Here is an 18,540-nt window from a genome sequence, read left to right as displayed (position 1 = left end):
GACTGGGGTTGCCAGAACAGGCGTTGCCATTGATAATCCTTTGCATAATCTGTGACATAATCCGCTCCCCTTGAAACAAAACCTCGGGACAGGAGACGGCTCTCCTGAGAACCGATCGCAGGCCGTCTTATCAAAATTCATCTTGGTGGCATTCATCTTTGCAAGCTTTGTTCATAGGCGAAGAAACTCGACAAGCTTCCGTGGGCCTGAGAGGACAAGGCTCCAACCTTCCGAAACCGGCGATGGCCGTGCTCATCGTTCTTTTCGTGCTTGGTGCGGCACTTGCGGTTTATAGCTGCAAGGGGCTGATTATCTACTGGCTGGAGGTGGCCGTCAGCAATGCTGCAGGTCGGTTGTTGAAGTGTGCATTCGAAGCTGTGCCTTCGTAGACTTTTCGCACATAGTTAAAGCATTGCGGACTATATCTTATGTTTATTTAAAAATGAGGTTATCTTAGTAGTGATGTACATACTTCCCGAAAGGGGGATTGTCCAGGTCTGACTTGATCGGCCTTCATCCAACACAGCACTTTGACGTGGGCAAGAAGCGCATGCCCAAAGTGGACACCTCCCTGAATGGGTAATATACATGTCAGCCAGCCGATCTAAACTTTGCTGCAGCCTCTGCAGCGGTGGCCTTCGTTACAGAGGCACCGTTGGGGAATTTTGATCGATCACCTTCTGTGCGCAGGGACAAGGGGGAAAAAGAACCCGTGGCTGGAGGGCAGCTATGCGCCAGTGAAGCAGGAGCTGCTGGAAGCCGACCTGCCTGTGCAGGGAAAGCTTCCTGCCGCCTTGGATGGCGCATATGTGCGCAACGGGCCAAACCCCCTGCACCAACCCATTGGGGGTCACCACTGGTGCGCTGCCCTTGCAAGCAAATAAAAATTATGATATATACATGTTTTCGATGCACGTAAGTGGAGCAGATGCTGCTTGGCCTGAGGGTGTCGTCCTTGGCATGTGCATGTGCACCTCGTATGTGTCGAGCAAGTGATTGTGAGGAGGTATGCAGGTTTGATGGGGATGGGATGCTGCACGCGGTGCGCATAAAGGATGGCAAGGCATCATACAGCAACGCGTATGTGCAGACGTCCAAGTACAAGCAGGAGAAGAAAGCTGGCCGGCCGCTGTTCTTCACGGTGACATCCAATCGCTGTTTTCTCATACTTTCTTGCATACAGCAATATACAGCCTGTGTGTTGCTGTACTACGGGCAGATAGCCTCCTTGCCTTCATCTCTGAGTGCTCCAAAACATGTCCTTGCATGCTGATATAGGGCGCGAAGCAGAGCATGCTGTGGGACTGCATGCTTTGGATCCATGCTCCGATGGAGTTTGAGAGTCAATGTTGCACATGCTATGCATGCAAGCTTCAAGGGAGTTTCCCTGAGAGTGAATGCTGCGTATGCAGCTGGGTGCTATGGAGAGATTGTCTGGGGTGCTCATTTACATGCTGCAGCAGCTGAAGGAGAAGCTGGGTGTTGTGGACACTAAGGTGCAGCACATCTGCCATCTCCTTGTCTATTCTAGCACCCTCGTACATGGCCCCATTCTCTTGTCCCGTGACACCCCGCAATGGCCGAGATCCACTGGGCATTCCGGCCCAAGAGGGACCTTTAAGAATCATTGATGCAGCGCTCTCTCAGCATTCCATGGAAAGGGCTGTCCAGATCGTTGTTGGAAAGGTTGCACCAGGGTTTGCCTGCAAATGGACGCTTGTTGCATGCATGTGGGCTCACAAATGTGCTTGGCCCACATTCAAGGGTGGTGCTGATAGGATGTGAAGGTCACACCCAATTACTGGCTGTAAGTTTATGCATGTCCATATATTATTCTTATTATTACACGCTTTTCCTGCCAGAAGCAAGGTGCGTCTGCAGACAAGCTGCAGTAAACGCTGCCAAAATCCTACCCCTTATTGGACTCGCCAGACGGAAGCAAAACCCAATCAACCGTGGGCACGGTGCTCAGTGTTTATACCGCCCCCTGCCAGCCGGGTTCATATATCCGGCGTTCCCTATGTGCTTGACTCACATGCAGGGGTGTGCTGGCAGGATGGGCATGGGCCTGCCAACACCTCGGTGGTGTTCCACAACAAGCAGCTGCTCGCACTGGTGGAAACTGACCTGCCCCAAGTGGTGCGCTGCCTCCGTTTCCAAGTACTGCATTTCTCATTCTGAAACCTGCAATATATTGCCTATTTTTAGCCAGAAAGGGTGGATAAATAAGATCGTATCTCCCAAAACATGGACCCTATGATAATTTTGAGACCAGATTCATGAAGCTCTCGACAAGGTTTATCCATGGAGCATGACTCTGGTATCTTGGAGGTCAGAAAGACCCCTGAAAGTTGCTTTGAAAATTTTGCCGCACTGCCGGGGGTGCGGGTTATAGACTGAGTACTACAGTGTTGTAATGCCTCTGGCAAATGCAATGGCATGCTCGCCTGAGAGATGTGCAAATGTGCAGCTGACTCTCTAAAATTTCCTGAACCATATGTGACGGTGCAAATGAGGATCTACAGTAAATGAAATTTGAAGAGCAGGTGCTCTAGGCTGTGCATGTGGGCTTCTTGACGGCAGGAGAAAATATTATTGAACAAGGTGGTTTTATCTGACATGTGCAGTGCCTCGCCTGGCAATAACCGAGCAATTATGCTCCGACCTGTTGCCAGGGATACTTAAGTACAACCTACTTGTGTTCAGTGACCCAATTTGTTGCACAGGTGAGGGTGAATAATGATGCGCACATAGAGACCCTGGAGAGACAGACCTATGGGGACCAGCTGCGGAGCCCCTTCACAGCCCACCCCAAGATTGACCCCGAGACAGGTGGGTACATCTCACCTGTCCCATTTGGGTGCCGCAGATGCACCTCATTCTTATCACAGGATGGCAAACTTCGAGCCAAAGGCCTTAAGGCATACACAGAGGACGTCTGCAGCCACATTTGCGAGGTCTACAAAAGTCTGCAGTCTCATGCTGACGAACAAATGTCAGCGTGCCAGTTGCCCAGTCATGCTCATGGAGAAGCAGTTCCTATGCAGATACCCTGACATCTGAGGAGATGCATGAGAGCCATGATACAAGCGCTCTTGTGGTGCATCCCTGTGTGCATTTAAAGGGATTAACAGTACAGTGAAGGGTTGGACGGCTGCAGGGGAGCTGCACGGCATCGGGTACAGCTTCAGTAAGCCGCTGATGCACTATTACGTCATCGGCAGCGGGGGGACTGTCAAATTGGACATCGACATACCCCTGCCGGACCCAGTCATGATGCACGATTTCGCCATCACTGAAGACTACGCCGTCTTCATGGATTTACCCCTCATGATCAACCAACATGTGAGTGCTTTTCTGACCCCATCTGGCAATAAGTACATTTTGCTGCAGTAATTATGACAATCCGGACTTGCGGAGCTCTCCTTAGGAGCTCTGAATTTGTGTTGCTGATGCGCACCCAGCTTGTTGGGGAATTTGCTTGAATTCTGAGCTAGTAGTCAGCTAGTGCTAAAGAGAAGTACTTATGAGAAAGTTGTCATGAAGCTATTGGCGGTTCCTCTTGCAAGAAGGTCTGCTGAGTCATCTTCGCAAATTCTTTGGTACAGGATATGATCAAGGGCAAGCCGCTGGTGAACTTCAATGAGGGCAGAGCTTCGCGCTTCGGAGTGCTGCCAAAGCGCTGTGAGGATGCTGACAAGGTCAGATGGTCTGAGCTGCCGGCCATGTTCGCCTTCCACGTGGCCAATGCCTGGCAGGAAGGCAACGCCATCCACCTGTTCGCATGCGTCTACGCAGAAGGGGTGCGCCATGTTGTGCTGTTTTCAAATTCAAAATCAAAATCAAAATTAACATGCAAACTTCCAAGGAGAACTTCCAGGTGCTCTGACCCATCTGGGGGCGTCATTAAGGAAATATGCTCCCTCCTCTTACGAAGGCGTTGATTGGCTAGATTTTGGGGCAGCAATGGTGTCAGACTTTGTAAACGGAGCGCAGGTGAATATGCGCTGTATAAGTGCTGTCCTTGTGAGATCCGACTTTAGGTGGTCCCTTACTCTGTCAGACCACCCATCAAATCTGTCGCTGCGTGCAGAAGCAAAAAGCTTTGCATACATGCGGTGCTCCTACCTCCTGTTGGGAAGCGCAGCCAGGAGGAATTGAACCATGCAATGCACTCTGCTTTCCCTGTACATGCAACATCGGACAATAAAAGTCATCTAAAGGAGAGCCATTCACTGCCATTGTGGGTGCTTGCAGCGTCAATGCACCCCTGGCAGCTTGCGCAGTAGCAACCTGTGATACTTTTGAGTCACCTTCCTGAGGTGGTTGGATATCTGCCCGGCACCATTCTGAGGTCATTGAATGGCTGATTGCCGCATGCAGTTCGACTTTGTGAACGTGTCTGCCGGCAAGGATGGCTCGCTGCCGAGGCTGACGGAGATCAGTCTGGACCTTGACAGCGGCAAGGCGTCCATGCGGACAGTAGCCGACGTGCACTGCGAGTTTCCCACCATCCCTGACCGCCTTGTCGGTGCGCGCCCCTTCTAGATCCCCCAGAACAACAACCCTAGAGGAGGCAGTCATTTTCTCCCTGCGGCTGTAAAGTCTTGTGTCTTGCGTGCTTACAAGGCTTGCTTTTCTGTCTGGATGTTCCTGCAGATTACCTCCACTAAAGCAGGTATGACTGGGTTGGGATTGGGAAGGGGACTGCAGGTCCGAACATGAAGCATTTTCTGTATCCGGGCAAGAATGCCTTATCTTGCAAAAGGTATCAAGTGCTACACAGTGGCATGTTCTTGCAGGGCTTCCCTCAAACACGCAGTGGGTGATAGCTATGCCTGTTTGAACGCTGAACTCCATTTGCAACATGTAGCCATGCAAGCAGGAAGGAGAAAGCTCCTGCAAGATCGCCTCAATAAGCTTTTATCAGCTTGCAGTCTCCATTGTTGTGCAGGGCGCAAGACACGGTATACATATGTGGTGACGTACAAGTACGGGGGCGGATTTGACAGGCCCTATGGGCTTGCCAAAATAGACCTGGCCGCTAGCTCACCGGCAGCAGCCGTCCCCGCGCAGATCGGCTTTGGCCGCGGCCGCTTCGGCGGCGAGGCCGTCTTTGTGCCCAGGAGCACAGATCCTGCCGCTCTGAAAAGTGCGCAAACTTCCATTTACTGTGAACCTGCTTAGCTGTGCTCCTGTTAGAGCTCTGTAGCTGCAGCTTTTGGTCCCCTCTTCTGCTCATCAGCTCATTGCAGATTTGCATGCTTGCACCACTGATGATTTCTGATTGAAAGCCACCGCTGTCACTTCCTGTCCACTGCTCTCCTCCTGCTGTGCCAGATTCCTGTGCCATTGGTTGCTGCTTGAGTAAGAGTCAGTGCTCCAGTCTGCTGTCTACTATTTTCTCATGCTGCGCCCCCAAGGCATGCAGAGAATCTACCTTCTGCACCTTTGGACTGGACAGAGCATTACAGTGCCGTTTATTCAAAGTGTCAACTTTTTGGTTCAGGTGAGGATGACGGATATCTGGCGACATATGTGTACGACGAGCAAACAGACAGCAGCGAGTTCATGGTCTATGACGCGTGCAGCTTCTCGGCAGAGCCGGTGGCGCGCGTGAAGCTTCCGCAGCGGGTGCCGCATGGCTTCCACGGCAAGCACATCAACGCCGCGCAGTTTCAGGCGCAGTTTCCCTTCGACATCCACTTCCTGCCGGACATCTGAGTGGGCCTACTCAAGCATTAACCCTTTCAGGCAAGGGAGCACCCAGTACAATGAGAGGTTACAGGTCCATTTGAAGCAGGCGGGTTTTCTGTTCTTGAATACTGCTGCGCCACATAGTGAAATGAACTCTGGTGTTGGTAGGTCACTATATGTTTGAAGAAGTGGTGGCGGCTTGATCATGCTAAAGACAGTATCCTGGACAAGAACCGTTGCAGTGCACTGATATATTTCTCAGCTGTAAGCAGCATCAATTTGTTAAGCAGGCCTGCTGAAAAATGCACCAAATTTGCGAGCCTACGGTTGGGAACTTTGAGAAATAATGGTTTTGTTGTTTCGAGCGTTTGCGAGAGGGCTATGCAGAATTAGAACTAATGCGGAATTTGGAGCAACACTTATTGAGTGAATCAGGGCAAATCGGCTCTCCTTCACGTGCTGTCCATGTCCATGTCGAGGACACTGTCCTTAGTAAGCATGCTGGTGTCGGTGTCTGATGACACTCAATGTATTGCTGTCGCTAAATTGTTTTTCAGGGCAGGGTTTGACAGCCCTCAGGGGGGGCCCCAAGAGATTGGCCAATTTGGTCCAGGGCCAGCGGCAAGCTTTCAAGGCAACCCCGGGAATATGTAGAGGTCTGGCAAAATGGCGTCAGGCCAATGCCTCATAGTCACATGGCTGTGACTCAGGGGCACCCTGGACGTTTTAGACAGTCTGAACCACTTAGAGGCCAGACTCAAAAGGAATGCCTGCATATCCATGTTAAGATTCATGGAATATCTCAGGGGCGCTCCCAAGCTTCAGCTACTACCGCGGCAACGGCCTTGCCCTACTCAGGGGCTGGCCTGAGATTTTCCAGGACCCCTGTCAAACCCTGTCTCGTTGTAAGCTACAATTTTGCACCTGATTTGATCCAGCAGCTCTGGAAACTCTGAAAGTGCAAGTCCTGGAGAGGCCAGACGTGATAGGTAATCAAGGCAAATATGAAAGGATGTAAAGTGTCCGCACAAGCACCATATGGAAATGTATGCATACAACTGCAGTTGCTAGTGTTATTTTGTCGGCATGGCCCAACAAGGTGCAGCCTTACAACTGTGGTTGACAAAATTGACGGAAATGCTGCCAGAGCTTTACACAGTCTTGCACCAAAAATTTGAAAGTTTGTCGGAGCACGCATGAAATCGCCTGATGGTCTGCAGTGCAAACAATTTTACAAGCAAACCAGATGTCCAAAACCGTCCCACACTTTGAGAGATCAGCAGAAAACAACTCATTGAACCTAGACCTTATCAGTAATTACCACACCGTGCTTTAGTAAGCATGCATGCAAAGGGACATGAACCTGAAGGTAGACTTTGCAAAAAGGTGCAGTCAGAGTTTGTCGTCCTGTCGGCCACAAAGCCAGAACCACAGTGAAACCAGTAATGGGCATTGCAGTAGCTTCTCAGGACTCCACGTCACATGCACTGTCAGGCTTTGTACAGAGGTGATATTATACCCAGCACCTAACGAGAAATTGCAGTCAGCGCTCATGCTTCCTTGGCAGCAGGGTCTGAAGTTCCTCCAAGGTCCAGCTTTGGCACAGCATCCTTGGCCTTGGAAGCAGCCTGTGCAGCAATGCACAAGAAACAATCGCCCTATGCTTTCCAAACATCAAGGTGTTCATTGTTGCATCACGCTTTTACCCATCTCAGAAGAAAGACTTGTCTTCCATGCCTGACCAGAGGTGCAAGATCTACGTTCATTGCTGCCGAGACAAGGTCATGCATACGCAACAGAGGTTCGCTGGACCAATGTCAATTTCCCAGAGGCACAGTCACTTGTTTTCTTTTCCGGGCGTACAATCCATGTTGATGTTTGCTGTCAGCCGAAACTTCCCAAGCACTTGAGGGTGCATGATGCATGCATGCATTGGCTAGATGTGAAGAGGCAATACAGGCACCTACCTCCTTCGTCTTGTCGGCGGCGGCAGAGCTGAGCTCGATGGTCTTGTCAGCAGTGACAATGGCTGCCTCCACTGTTTTGTCAATGCCCTCCTTCAGTGGCCCCTCCTCGTGGTTGAGAGTGCCACGGTGCTGCAGCACACAGATCACTATCACTATCACTATCACTATCACTATCACTATCACTATCACTATCACTGTCACTGCACAGTGTTCCTGCTAGAGGCAAGGTGGGTGTGCAGTCAAGCTTCAGGCGGAGGCTGCCGTGTATCCTATCCCCTGATAAAAAGACCAGACCAAACCACACAAGACTGAATCAACCACGGCCACGTCTGCCGGTGGGAATTCACCCTATGTGTAAATTTCCCCTTGCTTGAATCTCTAATTGCTGAAGGGCTAAGCTCGAAATAAATGTGACAGGCGCTTCCCAAGTACATTCAAGGACACAGCCTACTAGCTGCAGCCCTCGAGGAAAGATTGCCACAATCTGCCACTGCATGCCAATGTTCAAGTCCAGCAGAGCACCCAAGGAGCCTGCTGCAAATCCTGAGCTTGCCCTCAGCAAGTCTGTCACAAATGTCCAAACTGTTTGAAGGCAGACCCCAAACTTTCAGCATGGTCCATGCGGTGCTAAACTGGACCTTAACAACCCCCTGCATGCAGCGAGCACTGCAGCAGCTTTACTGCGGTAGAGACAACACTCTGCTACTCACCTTGGGGTTCTTCTTGTAGATGCTGAGGGTGAGGCCGGTGGCAAAGAGGGACCAGCCAAAGTAGGGCACGAGAAGGTACGCCGCTGTAGGCGAGACCTGGTGGAAGCTGACGATGGTCGCTGACAGCACGCCCAACAACGCTGTAGGTAAGCAAAAGGTATTTGTCATCATCCATTAGTGATGTGACATCATGCTGGTCCTGCGAGAGGCAAGGTGCGCCTGCAGACAGAAGGCTGCCACACAACCTGCCCCTTGGTGACTTCGCTACATCCATGCAAGACCCAATTGACCGTGGGAACGGTGCAGATATTATACCCGCCCCCGCCAGCCGGGGCCAATCATTCACATGACATAACACTGCAAAGACGGCCCTCACAAGAGCAGGAAGAGCTGACATGCAGGAACATCAGGCCATGCGCTGCAGACAAAGCAGTAAGCAGAGCAGAATCTGAAAGCAAGCATCACCAGCCAAACAGACAAGGCAGCCATCTGACAATTCAGAGAAGGCAAAGAAGACCTGATTGCTCTCAGTGCCTCCCTTTACTGTGCGGCAATGGTATGCTTAAAGACACAGAAGATGGGGTGGGAGAGGAGCTGAGGTGTGCGCACCTGTGATGTCAGCGAGAGCAAAGCCGATCTCGTGCTTCTTGAAGAAGAGGGGGGACCAGGCCAGGTTCATCGCCAGCTGCACTGCGTACAGGCTCAGGGGAACGAATCCGCCACCTGGCAGCCACAAGAAGCAGTTTCGGAGTCAAACCCCACAATCCACGAATTTGCAGAACACCTGATGATACACAATCCAGGCCGAGGTGCTCATGTGGGTATTTGATGATAGCCTTGAAGGGAAACGGGGTCCAGTGACAGGGCAGCAGACCAAGGAAGTGATGGAACCTTAGGATGCCATCAAATATGAAGGGGTTTATGTATTCTGCTGGTAGCTTCTAAGCAGGGAATGATTGCTGCTGACAGACCTTTGCGCCAGACGTCCCACGAGGCAATGCCCATGGCTGTGTAGAGGGCGCTCCAGACGGGGCCAAACAGCCAGTCGGGGGGGTTCCAGTCAGGCTTCTTCAGAGTCTGGACAGCCACAGAGAAGCCACACAATGTAGGGTCATCTCAGTGTGAAGAAATTGTCACTGCTTAATGCACATAGTCGATGACAGGCACAGTGTACTCCAGCTCCAAAAGCCAACAGAGTCCTTGGGACCTCATGAAAGCACGTTGTGATTGTCCAGAGCTGCAAGGCACACCTTGTACCATCCCTTCACATCGTCTTTGATCGCAAGGCCGATACCAAAGCCTGCGCCAAGAGGCACAGCTACTGCAACCACCTGCACGCATGGACATGCCAGCGAGGTCAAAGTCCAAAAAGGATTATTTAATGATAGCAGCAGACTCAATAACACAGCATGTATCTTTTAAGAAAAGTCACAATATGTGGTGCACGTCTGAGGCCATCTGAAAGGCCAAAGCGACTGTTAAATGATAAGTGTGAGTCAGCACGATCTAACACAACCCGGTAACAAAATAAGTTTGTGCGACCAAACAGATACCCTATCAACTGTTGCAAGAGTAATTTTTGTATCCATAGCGATTAGAACCCCTATACGGGCCTCACAAGAACGCTGAAGACCTGCAGCTTGATGGGCAGACCAAGTCAACCAAGCAAGTCATACTCGAGCAAAGAAGCTGGTACTAATTGATATTTCGACAAAATTCACACAATGAAGAAATGCAGGGTGACCTAGCTTCTGCCAGATCCCAGAGCCAGCAACCAGGAAAGTCACTGGGCAGCAGGATCATAGTCTGGACAGTGCTTACCACACTCAGCACCGCTCCCATCGCGTCCTGTCCTTCTCAGACTTCGGCTGTTCTTCTGCTAAACTCTCCAATGCTGCGCTTTCCCTTGGACACTGTCCAATGGACAGCAATGCAAATCCTTGGAGAGCACCTACCCGTACGTTCAAGCCAGATCTGGAAGTGCGCCACTGGGCTTGCTGAACTTGAGCTGCTTGCTGCATGTACGGTGTATTTTTTCTATAAAAAGGGTGGTAATAGAATGGACGATAGAGCAGTGTCCAGTGTTGGAACTAGATTGGAACCAGATCGCTCTCTGAGCACAAGTAGTCAAGAGATGGAGTGGTGCCCGAGCCAGCATCCGAGCGGAGTTGGAGAAGACATGGAGTGGAACCGCAGTGGAACCACAGGAGACGGTGAGTGGTGCAGACTTAGTGAAGTCTTTTGGGAGAAATTGTGCACTTGGTGTAGATCTGGAACGGAATTAGAGTACAAATCAAAAGAAATGGTCCGGTCATGGACGAGTCCCTGTATACAAATTTGGAAGATATGTAGAACAGCGCTTGAGATGTGATGCAAGTGCAGCAGTGAACACAATCACTGCTAGTCTGGACTTGGAGGTGTGTAGAGTTGATGCACTCCTTTCGTGCTCCCTCATCGGTGTCAGAGCAGCACCTGATCACTGGGTCCGAGGCGAGGCGAAGAGGTGAGCACGTGAGGTCTCCTGCCTGCAGGTGCTGCAGGCGGAGCCGTGTGCCCCAGCCTTACACATGGGGCGCCTGCGCCCAAGGATCATTCCTCTTGGGCTCGGCAACGATACCAGACCTCTTTTATTGCAATCTCATTCAACGTGCGAGGAGCGCTCCGGCGGCACCGCACGACAGCAGCTGTGGAGCCTGCGAAAGGTGAGCCCGCCGCCCCGCTTGCCTCCCTTGGACGCGCTCAGACCGATCCGGCATCCATGAGCAGTGCAGGATTCCGATGACTTGCATTCTGGCAAGCACTTGCCGTCGATGAAACGTGGTTTATCGCCTGGATCGAAGTGGGATGGGCAGCAACCTGGGAACTAGGGTTCCTGACTCTGCCTGTAGGACGCAGACGTCGTTGGAGGGGCAGCAGCAGCGGCACTCCTCACGGATTGCCGCACGCTCTGCGCACCAAGAAGAGGACGCTGCACCGGAGCGGATGGCCGCTCTGTACCTCCAGGGCCAACGGAGCAGGCTTGGTTCCAGCGGGCGGGCGCGCCATGTGGAGGACGCATACATGGACGCTCCGGACAGCGACGACGTCAATGACATCGCAGATACTATTATGGCCAATGGAGCAGGTGTGCTCTGGCGCCCTGCTGATCCTTGCTTCTCTTCCCATCTAGTCCAGCATGGCAAGCTTTTGGCTGTGTCCTCGATTTGCATACAGGCGTTGCTACCAGATCTGGTGTTGCTGATGCTCGGAGGGGGAGAGGAGGTGGGTCCTGCCACCCGCCAAGGACATGTGCCTTCCTTAGGGTGTCCTGCTGTGCCCTGCTCTGTGGAGCTGGCGTTTGCGGAGCCTCCCAGACCTCATCTCACAATCCACTGGTGCAGGCGGCGACGGGCGTGGGCGCGGAGGCAGAGGTGAAGGAGGCGGCCGAGGGGGCAGGAACGGGCGAGGGGGCGGCAATGGGCAACTTCAGACTACGGCGCCAATTGGGGGGAGGCTCCTGAGTCTTTTCTGGTTCTGGTACGTTCATACATCCTTACTGCTCGCTCCTTCTCACTTGATTTGCGGCTATTCCCAGTATCTCGGTGCTCTATGAAATTTTATTTACCCACAAAATGCACTGCAGGGCCTTGCTCATTGCTTTGAGAAAGACGACAACGGAAAGCTGGTGGATCGGTTTGTCACCGAGCCCATCTCAGCAAACTCCCTGGAGGTGAGGCTCACTTCTGCACCTGCATCGAGGCCACATTCAGGGCTCACAAGTGATCCTGCACCCGCTCATAGACAAGTCACTGGATCCATGCATGTGCGCATGCTGAGGATGGGATGTGGGTGCTGGCAGTGCATGGCAACGGGCGCCAAGACCTGTTTCAAGGAGGTGAAGAGCGTGACATTTGGCGACGCAATGGCCCGCGACAGATCAGTCTTGCCAGAGGAATGGGCCAGCGCCTCTTTCTGCAATGAGTACGACTTCCGCTGCGGCGCATGTGCTCGCACATGGTCCCGCCTGCACGCACAGGACAACCTCATGTGCGCCTCTATGCAGCCCCCTTCTTGCATGTTGCTGAATTGCATTGCTGTGGCTACTAGTGCCTTCCTGCCTGGGCTGCAGCCTATTGTGTATGCCCTACCATCCACTTTGCAAGCTACTGATAAGGATCTGCAATGATCAGACCACATTCTACTGATCTGAGCCACCTGTGAGAGAGGTGTGTTCATGCATACCTTTTTTGATCATGTCAGACTCTGTCTCGGGGAGATGCAAGACATCGGAAGGAAATGCCAGCGCCAAGTAGTGTCTCACTGCTGCCTCTTGTCATTACTATTTTGTCAATACCTGATGATTGGTAATGTTCGGCAGGGACATTGTACCGCTGGGCCGTACAAAGAACAACTTCAACTACAACCTGGACGAGAAGCGGGTGCTCAACTTTGAGAACATGGTGAACGACGATGACAACATCAAGCAGGACATCAGCATTGACGTCTACGGCCGCGCAGAGAAGGAGGGGGGCGCTGATGCCGAGTCAGAGGCACCGGCAGCAAAGGAAGAGGTCAGTTGCTGTCCCTTACACCCATCTGCCAGCTGCTATCTCTTACTGTCTTCTGGAATGGTCTTTACCCTTAAAGAAGAGGACAATTCTGCAAGCTCTCATATTGGCCAATTGCTCTGGTCTCCTCCCTGGCACAGGCCATCCTGAATGCTCCCAGACGGTGTCCTGCCTTGGGCCGGCAGTTTTGAATCCTCCTAGATCGGCCAATGATTGCGCATGCAATGCAGCTGCAGTGTTTGCAAGGTGGTGCCGCGTTTTAAGAAATATCAGCTAAGTTTTGATGTGCATGACTTGCAGGAAGAGGAGCTGGACTCCCTCCTAGCACTTTAATGGGGATATCCTAGGGACAAGCGACTCAGTTGACAGGCTTCTTAGTCAAGCTGCCAAGGAGACAGGCTGTGACTAAAGCTGGTAAAGCAGAATTTGAATTGCAGGTTAGGCGTGGAGAAGATCAGAATGTATGTATTCGACATGTCGCATCTGATACACATATGTACCCTTAGGACTCCAATGTGGCTGATGTTGAGCATTTTACATGCTATCCAAGCTCGTATCAGTGGTTTTGCCTCTGCAATGACTTCTGAAGTACACTGTGGCGACTATTTGATTTTTGCAATCTGTTGTGTTGATCCATTGGTAGAAAATATCATCATGATCATCATCATCATCACATCATGGCACCATTACAAGCTTGCCAGACAATGCATGATGCATCCAAAAATGCCCGGGACAACAAGCTCTTGAAGAAGCTTCTTGGGAGCTCTCAAAATGCCAAAACCTGCAGCATGCCTTTGACTTCAACAGGAAGCTGACCAGGGTCATACCGTATCATTCGATACGGTATAGATGATCTAGAGCGCGCCCCGTGGTTTTTTTTGTATTTTTGTAATTTGGTGGGGCTTATTGATGTGCAAGAAACAATGTCTGGCACTGCCGTGGCAAAGTAAAGGGTGCATTTGAAGGAAGGGGTTCTACTTTCGTGAGCACGAAGGTAGGCACTTGTGCTGCGGCAAGGAGCCTGCACGCATGCATGAGGACCTGCAGCCTAGGCTAGCCAGCGCCCTGCAGCCGATTGAGATTGATCCCGCTGCCATCCAAAATGCTGTGTTATGGTTGTAAGGTCTAAGCAGTGCGTGCAAGTGCATGCATATCTAAATCCCATTGACATGAACTCTTTTACATGGGGACAATCCTAAACTGCAGTAAATTGATCAATTCATGAACCCAACCCACAAGTCAGGCCATTCTTCAATGCATGCTCAGAACCAACACGATCCAATACTCCTTTCCACACACGTTGTCCTCGGCCCAAGTGGGCGCCCGGTGTGCCCTTGATTTCCAAAATTAACAGTTCTTTATTTCCCTTGCACACTACGATGACCCTCAACATTTCCCAATACCGTATGAAGATGTGAGGTATCAGTGATTGCGACAAAGCCAATGGGCAGATTGCAAATGGCGTGCTTCTAGTCACAAGCACAATGCAGCGAGTGAGGTCAACCACATGATTGAAAAAATAACAGGACAAAATGGTGAACCTGCATTTGCGCCAACGTGCGCGATCCAAAAGAAACGATCTTCAACTTGTAATTCGGTTGGAATCGTGGATGAGAAGACTCTGCCTAGTCAAAAGCCTGCGCTAGAACAGCTGCTACCCAAAAAGAAGGACCACACAATGCAGGGCCCCAAACACAAAAAAGTAAACAGATTTAATCCATTTCTTGATGAGCCACCCGAGTCTAGAATTCCAGAAAGGGCTTGTGTGGTCATGCACCAGCACGGCAGCATTCCCTGGTCACTCTCCGGTGGGAAATTGGAGTGCTGGGCATCAGCATTAATGCGTGGCAGCGTGAGGCTTTCAGGCCTCCAACTTCTGCTCCTTAAGGCCAGCCACAGCTGGGGCGTTGCTTTCTGCCGCAATGTCCTCAATGGCAGGATTCACCTGTGGAGAACAATCACAAATCTTTGAGGAATTGTCAGCTAAAAAAAATCCTCTGGAGTCATGAAGCTCTACACCCCAGCCTTGTATAGCGGATCCTCAACAGCAGATCTTGATATCGCAGGGCTGTCCTTTTAGTCATTGTAGGGTCACAAATGCTCTCTGCACTCTGCACAATGTCCCAACACAGCTGCAGGTGCATGCCTGCTCATAGTGCCTCGCCCGATTCGCCTGTCCTACACATACTAGTGAATCATGTAACTACCGCAGGTCCAACAGAGCGTGCGGATTTTCTGCGGCATTGAAGATTACAAATGAGCATGGTGACATGGGCACGGCCTCAGCATGCGGCAGAATCCAATATCCGGCACAAATTTGAAATGGGCTGCAGACAATGGAAGGCTGAAGCACACACCTGCTCAATGCCGCAGCTGGAGAGCATCTGGCTGAAGTGGGATTTGGAGTGGAGCGCAGCGTCCTCCAGGTGCATGCCCTTGGTCTCAGGCACAAAGATTGTGCAGCAAAGGCCTGCAGCAAGTTGAACTTGCATGTTAATATATGTCACATCTCAACGAATGCATGCATGCATGCCTGCCTGCCTGCCTGCCTGCTCTTAACCAGGAATCTACTACTAGGCCTGCGCAAGTCAAATCTCAGCATGCACCCTACTCCCTTCACAAGGGAGAACGCAACATGTCAGATTCTGGCTGACCCCATGCTCTGCAGGTCCCTGGCCTCCACGCAGAAATGCATGACCAGGAGTCCAGCAACAAGTGAGCACAGGCAATACTCTGAATGCACAAGAGCTGGGTGGAGTACGGATGAAGTAGTCATGGATAACGTTTTTGTCCATTGATGCATCGTATTTTGAAAGGCGTTTACCTCACGAGAAAGCACTAATAGTACAGAAATATTGCTGGCACGCTCCGAAGGGCATGGTTTACCCAGGAAGTTTGTGGCTGCCAAGATTGCAAGCGTTGTTGAAATTCCGGCAGAAAGGAAGAGCTGTCCAAATCTGAATGCTCCCACAATAGCGCCAGCCTTACCTGTGATCACACACACACACACAATTTTCCTCATCTCTAATATGATGGTTAGCCAGGAGACTATGCAAATGGCCTGATGTTTTCGCATAGATGCCGTGCCAATGATGTACCTACATCAGAAGAAAAAAAGAGCAATTGTGGGCTGCAAAAAACAAGTTGCAGGTGGCCAAAAGTTGCACGTCGGCTTATTTTGACTTGCACTGCAACATTAGATTGGTGGTGATCGGGGAACAGGTCTTTAGACTACAGTACTCCCTAACTCAAGCTAGCATGTACAACCCACTGCTGAGCCTACTGAGTCAACATTCAAATGAGCAAGAAGACTCCAATATCACTTCATGTTACACCTCATCATGTCCTCTGTGAGAACCTCAAGAATGACATCGTCATGTCTCGCACGCCTAAAACTTCACCAGCCTTTGTCATATGCAGCAGTCAAGTACCAGTACCAGACTGACTAGGAGCCAAAATTTTAAGCGAATGTTTCCTTTGCTCTTTCAGGAAAAGCACAGAACATCAAGAGGTGTGATGACTCACAGCAGGCTGTAGAGATGTTTCTTTTGCTCTTTAAAGGAAAACGATAGATTATCAGGAGGGGTGATGACTAACCGCAGGCTGCAGAGATGCCATGCAGAGTGGAGCGGTACTTGGTTGTGAAGAGCTCCACAGGGGTGACGAAGGTGGTTGCATTGGGGCCAAAATTGGCGAAGAAGAAAGTCAGGGCATACATCACAATGAAGAGCCAGATGGACACTGCCTTGATCTGGGTAATGGCTGCTGCCAGGATGATCAGAATGACGGTCATGATGGTGAGACCTGGAAGCGCGCACACAAGTACGGTGTCAGCTCAGTGCACAAGCCTTAGCTGTGTGCCATGTGGCCTTCTGTGCAAAATAATGGCATGCACGCTTGCCATATGAAATAAAAGGTGTTCATTCTGAAGTGGCGCACAACATGGACGCCTGTTCATATGCTCAAGAAAGCCATGCATCCACTGGGCATTCAGGAACAAGCAAGCAAGCAAAGAAGCCTAAACTCTCACGAAAAGGTAGCATAATGGGCAGACTTGTAGCTAATGTTGTACGCAATGTTGTCGCCGTTGTTGATGGCGTACGGGTTGAAGTAGCTCTCGTTGAGCGTGATGCTCTTGTTGCCAGCTGTGGCCATCACCTGGTCCCTCCCGCTGACACAGCCCAGCATGCAGATGAAGTCATTGCGCGCCGGCACAGTGTCTGCACATGTCCCCACACAAACAGCAGCAGATCAACTTCTTCCCATCATGCGCACAATTTGCTTTTTTCAATTACCGTTATCGTTGGTAGAAGAGGGTAACAGTAGTCTCAGTAAATCTGAACCAACAGAACTCGTTTACATTTGCCACACGAAGAAGTTGGTGATGATGGTCAGGTGTAATCCCTATGCATTGCATGTATACACTCATGGCCAGGATGCAGAGAGGAGAAACTAACCGCCGTTCCAGCACACATCGCCTGTGCAGTAGTTGGAGGGCTCATTCATGTCAATCCAGAGGCCATCCAGCTTAAATCGTCGTACACGCTCTGCAAAGAGCATGAGTAATTAGCAAATGATGGTACCACAGGCAATAAAAATGACCACAAAGCATGACAGGAACATGCACAGTCATGCATGGTGAACATGTCAATAGCAGGAGAAGCAAGCACCTTGATCATGCTGGTCCACCATGTAGGTGCATTGGGATTCTTGAAGTCAGGCCAATGGCACGCTCCAGGCCAAAGCTGCAAAGCACACCAGCTTTGTCATGATTGAAACAGGCATTCTTGACTGCCTGCCTGCATGCAATAAGTGTGCTGCAGGACAGGGACCCTCTGGATAGTGAGCACAGGTGAAGCTCACCTGCCCAACATACGGCTTCCCTGAGACATCCTTCAAGTTGTCCTGCTTGATGCCGCTGTCATACGGTGTGTAGCCCTTCCTGATGTGGATGTTTGGGTCCAAAATGGGAACCCAGCGCTGGCCCTGGGCCTTGGATCTGTTGAGGAAATCCTGCCACACCAGTGGCATGTTAGCGTGCAGGGCCAATGAGCTTGCTCTTTCATACTCCAACGCATCCAAATTGCACTCCAGCTGAAAATGCATTACGGTATATACCTTCATGTCAGCAAGAGGGAACTTGTCGCCAAGGGTGAAGTCCTCATCATGGTTCATGTACTGGGAGTCTGACACAAAGGTCTCCAAGGGAATGCTAGCCTTTCCATAGCCATTGAGGATCTGGTGGTAGAACTCCGCGGAGCCATATCTGTACCTGCAGCACGAACAGCTCTACTGGTCAGATGTGCATGCGCAGCGATTTGGAACCACCAATTTCTGCAGCTTGGATAATACGCATGCATGTGTGATAGATAGCGCACAGCCACACAGGGACAAAACAAAAGGAGACACAGCTTGTCGCAGAGGAGCTCACTTGCTGTTCATCAGCCCCAGCGCATGACAGGACGGCCAATGATGGTAGTCAGCTGGTCCAGGACTGCATTGGGAGTGGGACCCATCAGGAAGTAGAAGTCCAGCATGCCACCAGTGACTCTCCACTGCACTCTCGTCTATGTCAGCACGACGTCCATGGCATTGCTGTTGAGGAGCAGCACGCCATGC

The 18,540-nt window shown here is 51.1% G+C and overlaps 6 protein-coding genes across 6 annotated transcripts; 3 read left to right on the top strand and 3 right to left on the bottom strand.

Annotated features, from left to right (window-relative positions):
• Window positions 1-129: 129 nt before the first annotated feature.
• Window positions 130-5,724, top strand: COCSUDRAFT_29990 (carotenoid cleavage dioxygenase 1B; the record flags this gene model as incomplete). The annotated part of the gene is made up of 11 exons (XM_005645829.1): window positions 130-348; window positions 691-859; window positions 1,015-1,141; window positions 1,413-1,496; window positions 2,056-2,139; window positions 2,727-2,832; window positions 3,161-3,345; window positions 3,609-3,803; window positions 4,384-4,531; window positions 4,955-5,152; window positions 5,510-5,724. The coding sequence occupies exons 1-11, from the start codon at window positions 243-245 to the stop codon at window positions 5,722-5,724; spliced, it is 1,617 nt and encodes a 538-aa protein (XP_005645886.1). The 5' UTR covers window positions 130-242.
• A 1,105-nt stretch (window positions 5,725-6,829) lies between these two features.
• Window positions 6,830-10,216, bottom strand: COCSUDRAFT_48071 (hypothetical protein; the record flags this gene model as incomplete). The annotated part of the gene is made up of 7 exons (XM_005645828.1): window positions 6,830-7,325; window positions 7,665-7,793; window positions 8,375-8,514; window positions 8,984-9,097; window positions 9,346-9,451; window positions 9,625-9,705; window positions 10,196-10,216. The coding sequence occupies 7 exons, from the start codon at window positions 10,214-10,216 to the stop codon at window positions 7,248-7,250; spliced, it is 669 nt and encodes a 222-aa protein (XP_005645885.1). The 3' UTR covers window positions 6,830-7,247.
• A 337-nt stretch (window positions 10,217-10,553) lies between these two features.
• On the top strand, window positions 10,554-11,874 carry COCSUDRAFT_56563 (hypothetical protein; the record flags this gene model as incomplete). The annotated part of the gene is made up of 6 exons (XM_005645827.1): window positions 10,554-10,587; window positions 10,757-10,791; window positions 10,906-11,076; window positions 11,270-11,458; window positions 11,588-11,635; window positions 11,755-11,874. The coding sequence occupies 6 exons, from the start codon at window positions 10,554-10,556 to the stop codon at window positions 11,872-11,874; spliced, it is 597 nt and encodes a 198-aa protein (XP_005645884.1).
• Window positions 11,875-11,996: 122 nt separating this feature from the next.
• On the top strand, window positions 11,997-12,918 carry COCSUDRAFT_8016 (hypothetical protein; the record flags this gene model as incomplete). Its single annotated transcript, XM_005645826.1, has 3 exons — window positions 11,997-12,083; window positions 12,213-12,400; window positions 12,732-12,918. Coding segments are annotated over 3 exons (462 nt in total), but the record flags the coding sequence as incomplete, so codon positions are not given.
• Window positions 12,919-14,782: 1,864 nt separating this feature from the next.
• COCSUDRAFT_56561 (hypothetical protein) lies at window positions 14,783-16,714 on the bottom strand (the record flags this gene model as incomplete). Its single annotated transcript, XM_005645825.1, has 3 exons — window positions 14,783-14,866; window positions 15,279-15,391; window positions 16,519-16,714. 3 exons carry the CDS (start codon window positions 16,712-16,714, stop codon window positions 14,783-14,785), a joined length of 393 nt encoding a protein of 130 aa, XP_005645882.1.
• Window positions 16,715-16,947: 233 nt separating this feature from the next.
• Window positions 16,948-18,363, bottom strand: COCSUDRAFT_56560 (hypothetical protein; the record flags this gene model as incomplete). Its single annotated transcript, XM_005645824.1, has 5 exons — window positions 16,948-17,141; window positions 17,379-17,448; window positions 17,785-17,934; window positions 18,040-18,193; window positions 18,353-18,363. The coding sequence occupies 5 exons, from the start codon at window positions 18,361-18,363 to the stop codon at window positions 16,948-16,950; spliced, it is 579 nt and encodes a 192-aa protein (XP_005645881.1).
• Between the last annotated feature and the right edge of the window lie 177 nt (window positions 18,364-18,540).

Source organism: Coccomyxa subellipsoidea (assembly GCF_000258705.1).
Source record: "Coccomyxa subellipsoidea C-169, whole genome shotgun sequence".
Taxonomy (NCBI): Eukaryota; Viridiplantae; Chlorophyta; class Trebouxiophyceae; family Coccomyxaceae; genus Coccomyxa; species Coccomyxa subellipsoidea.
This window is presented reverse-complemented; position numbering and strand designations above follow the sequence as displayed.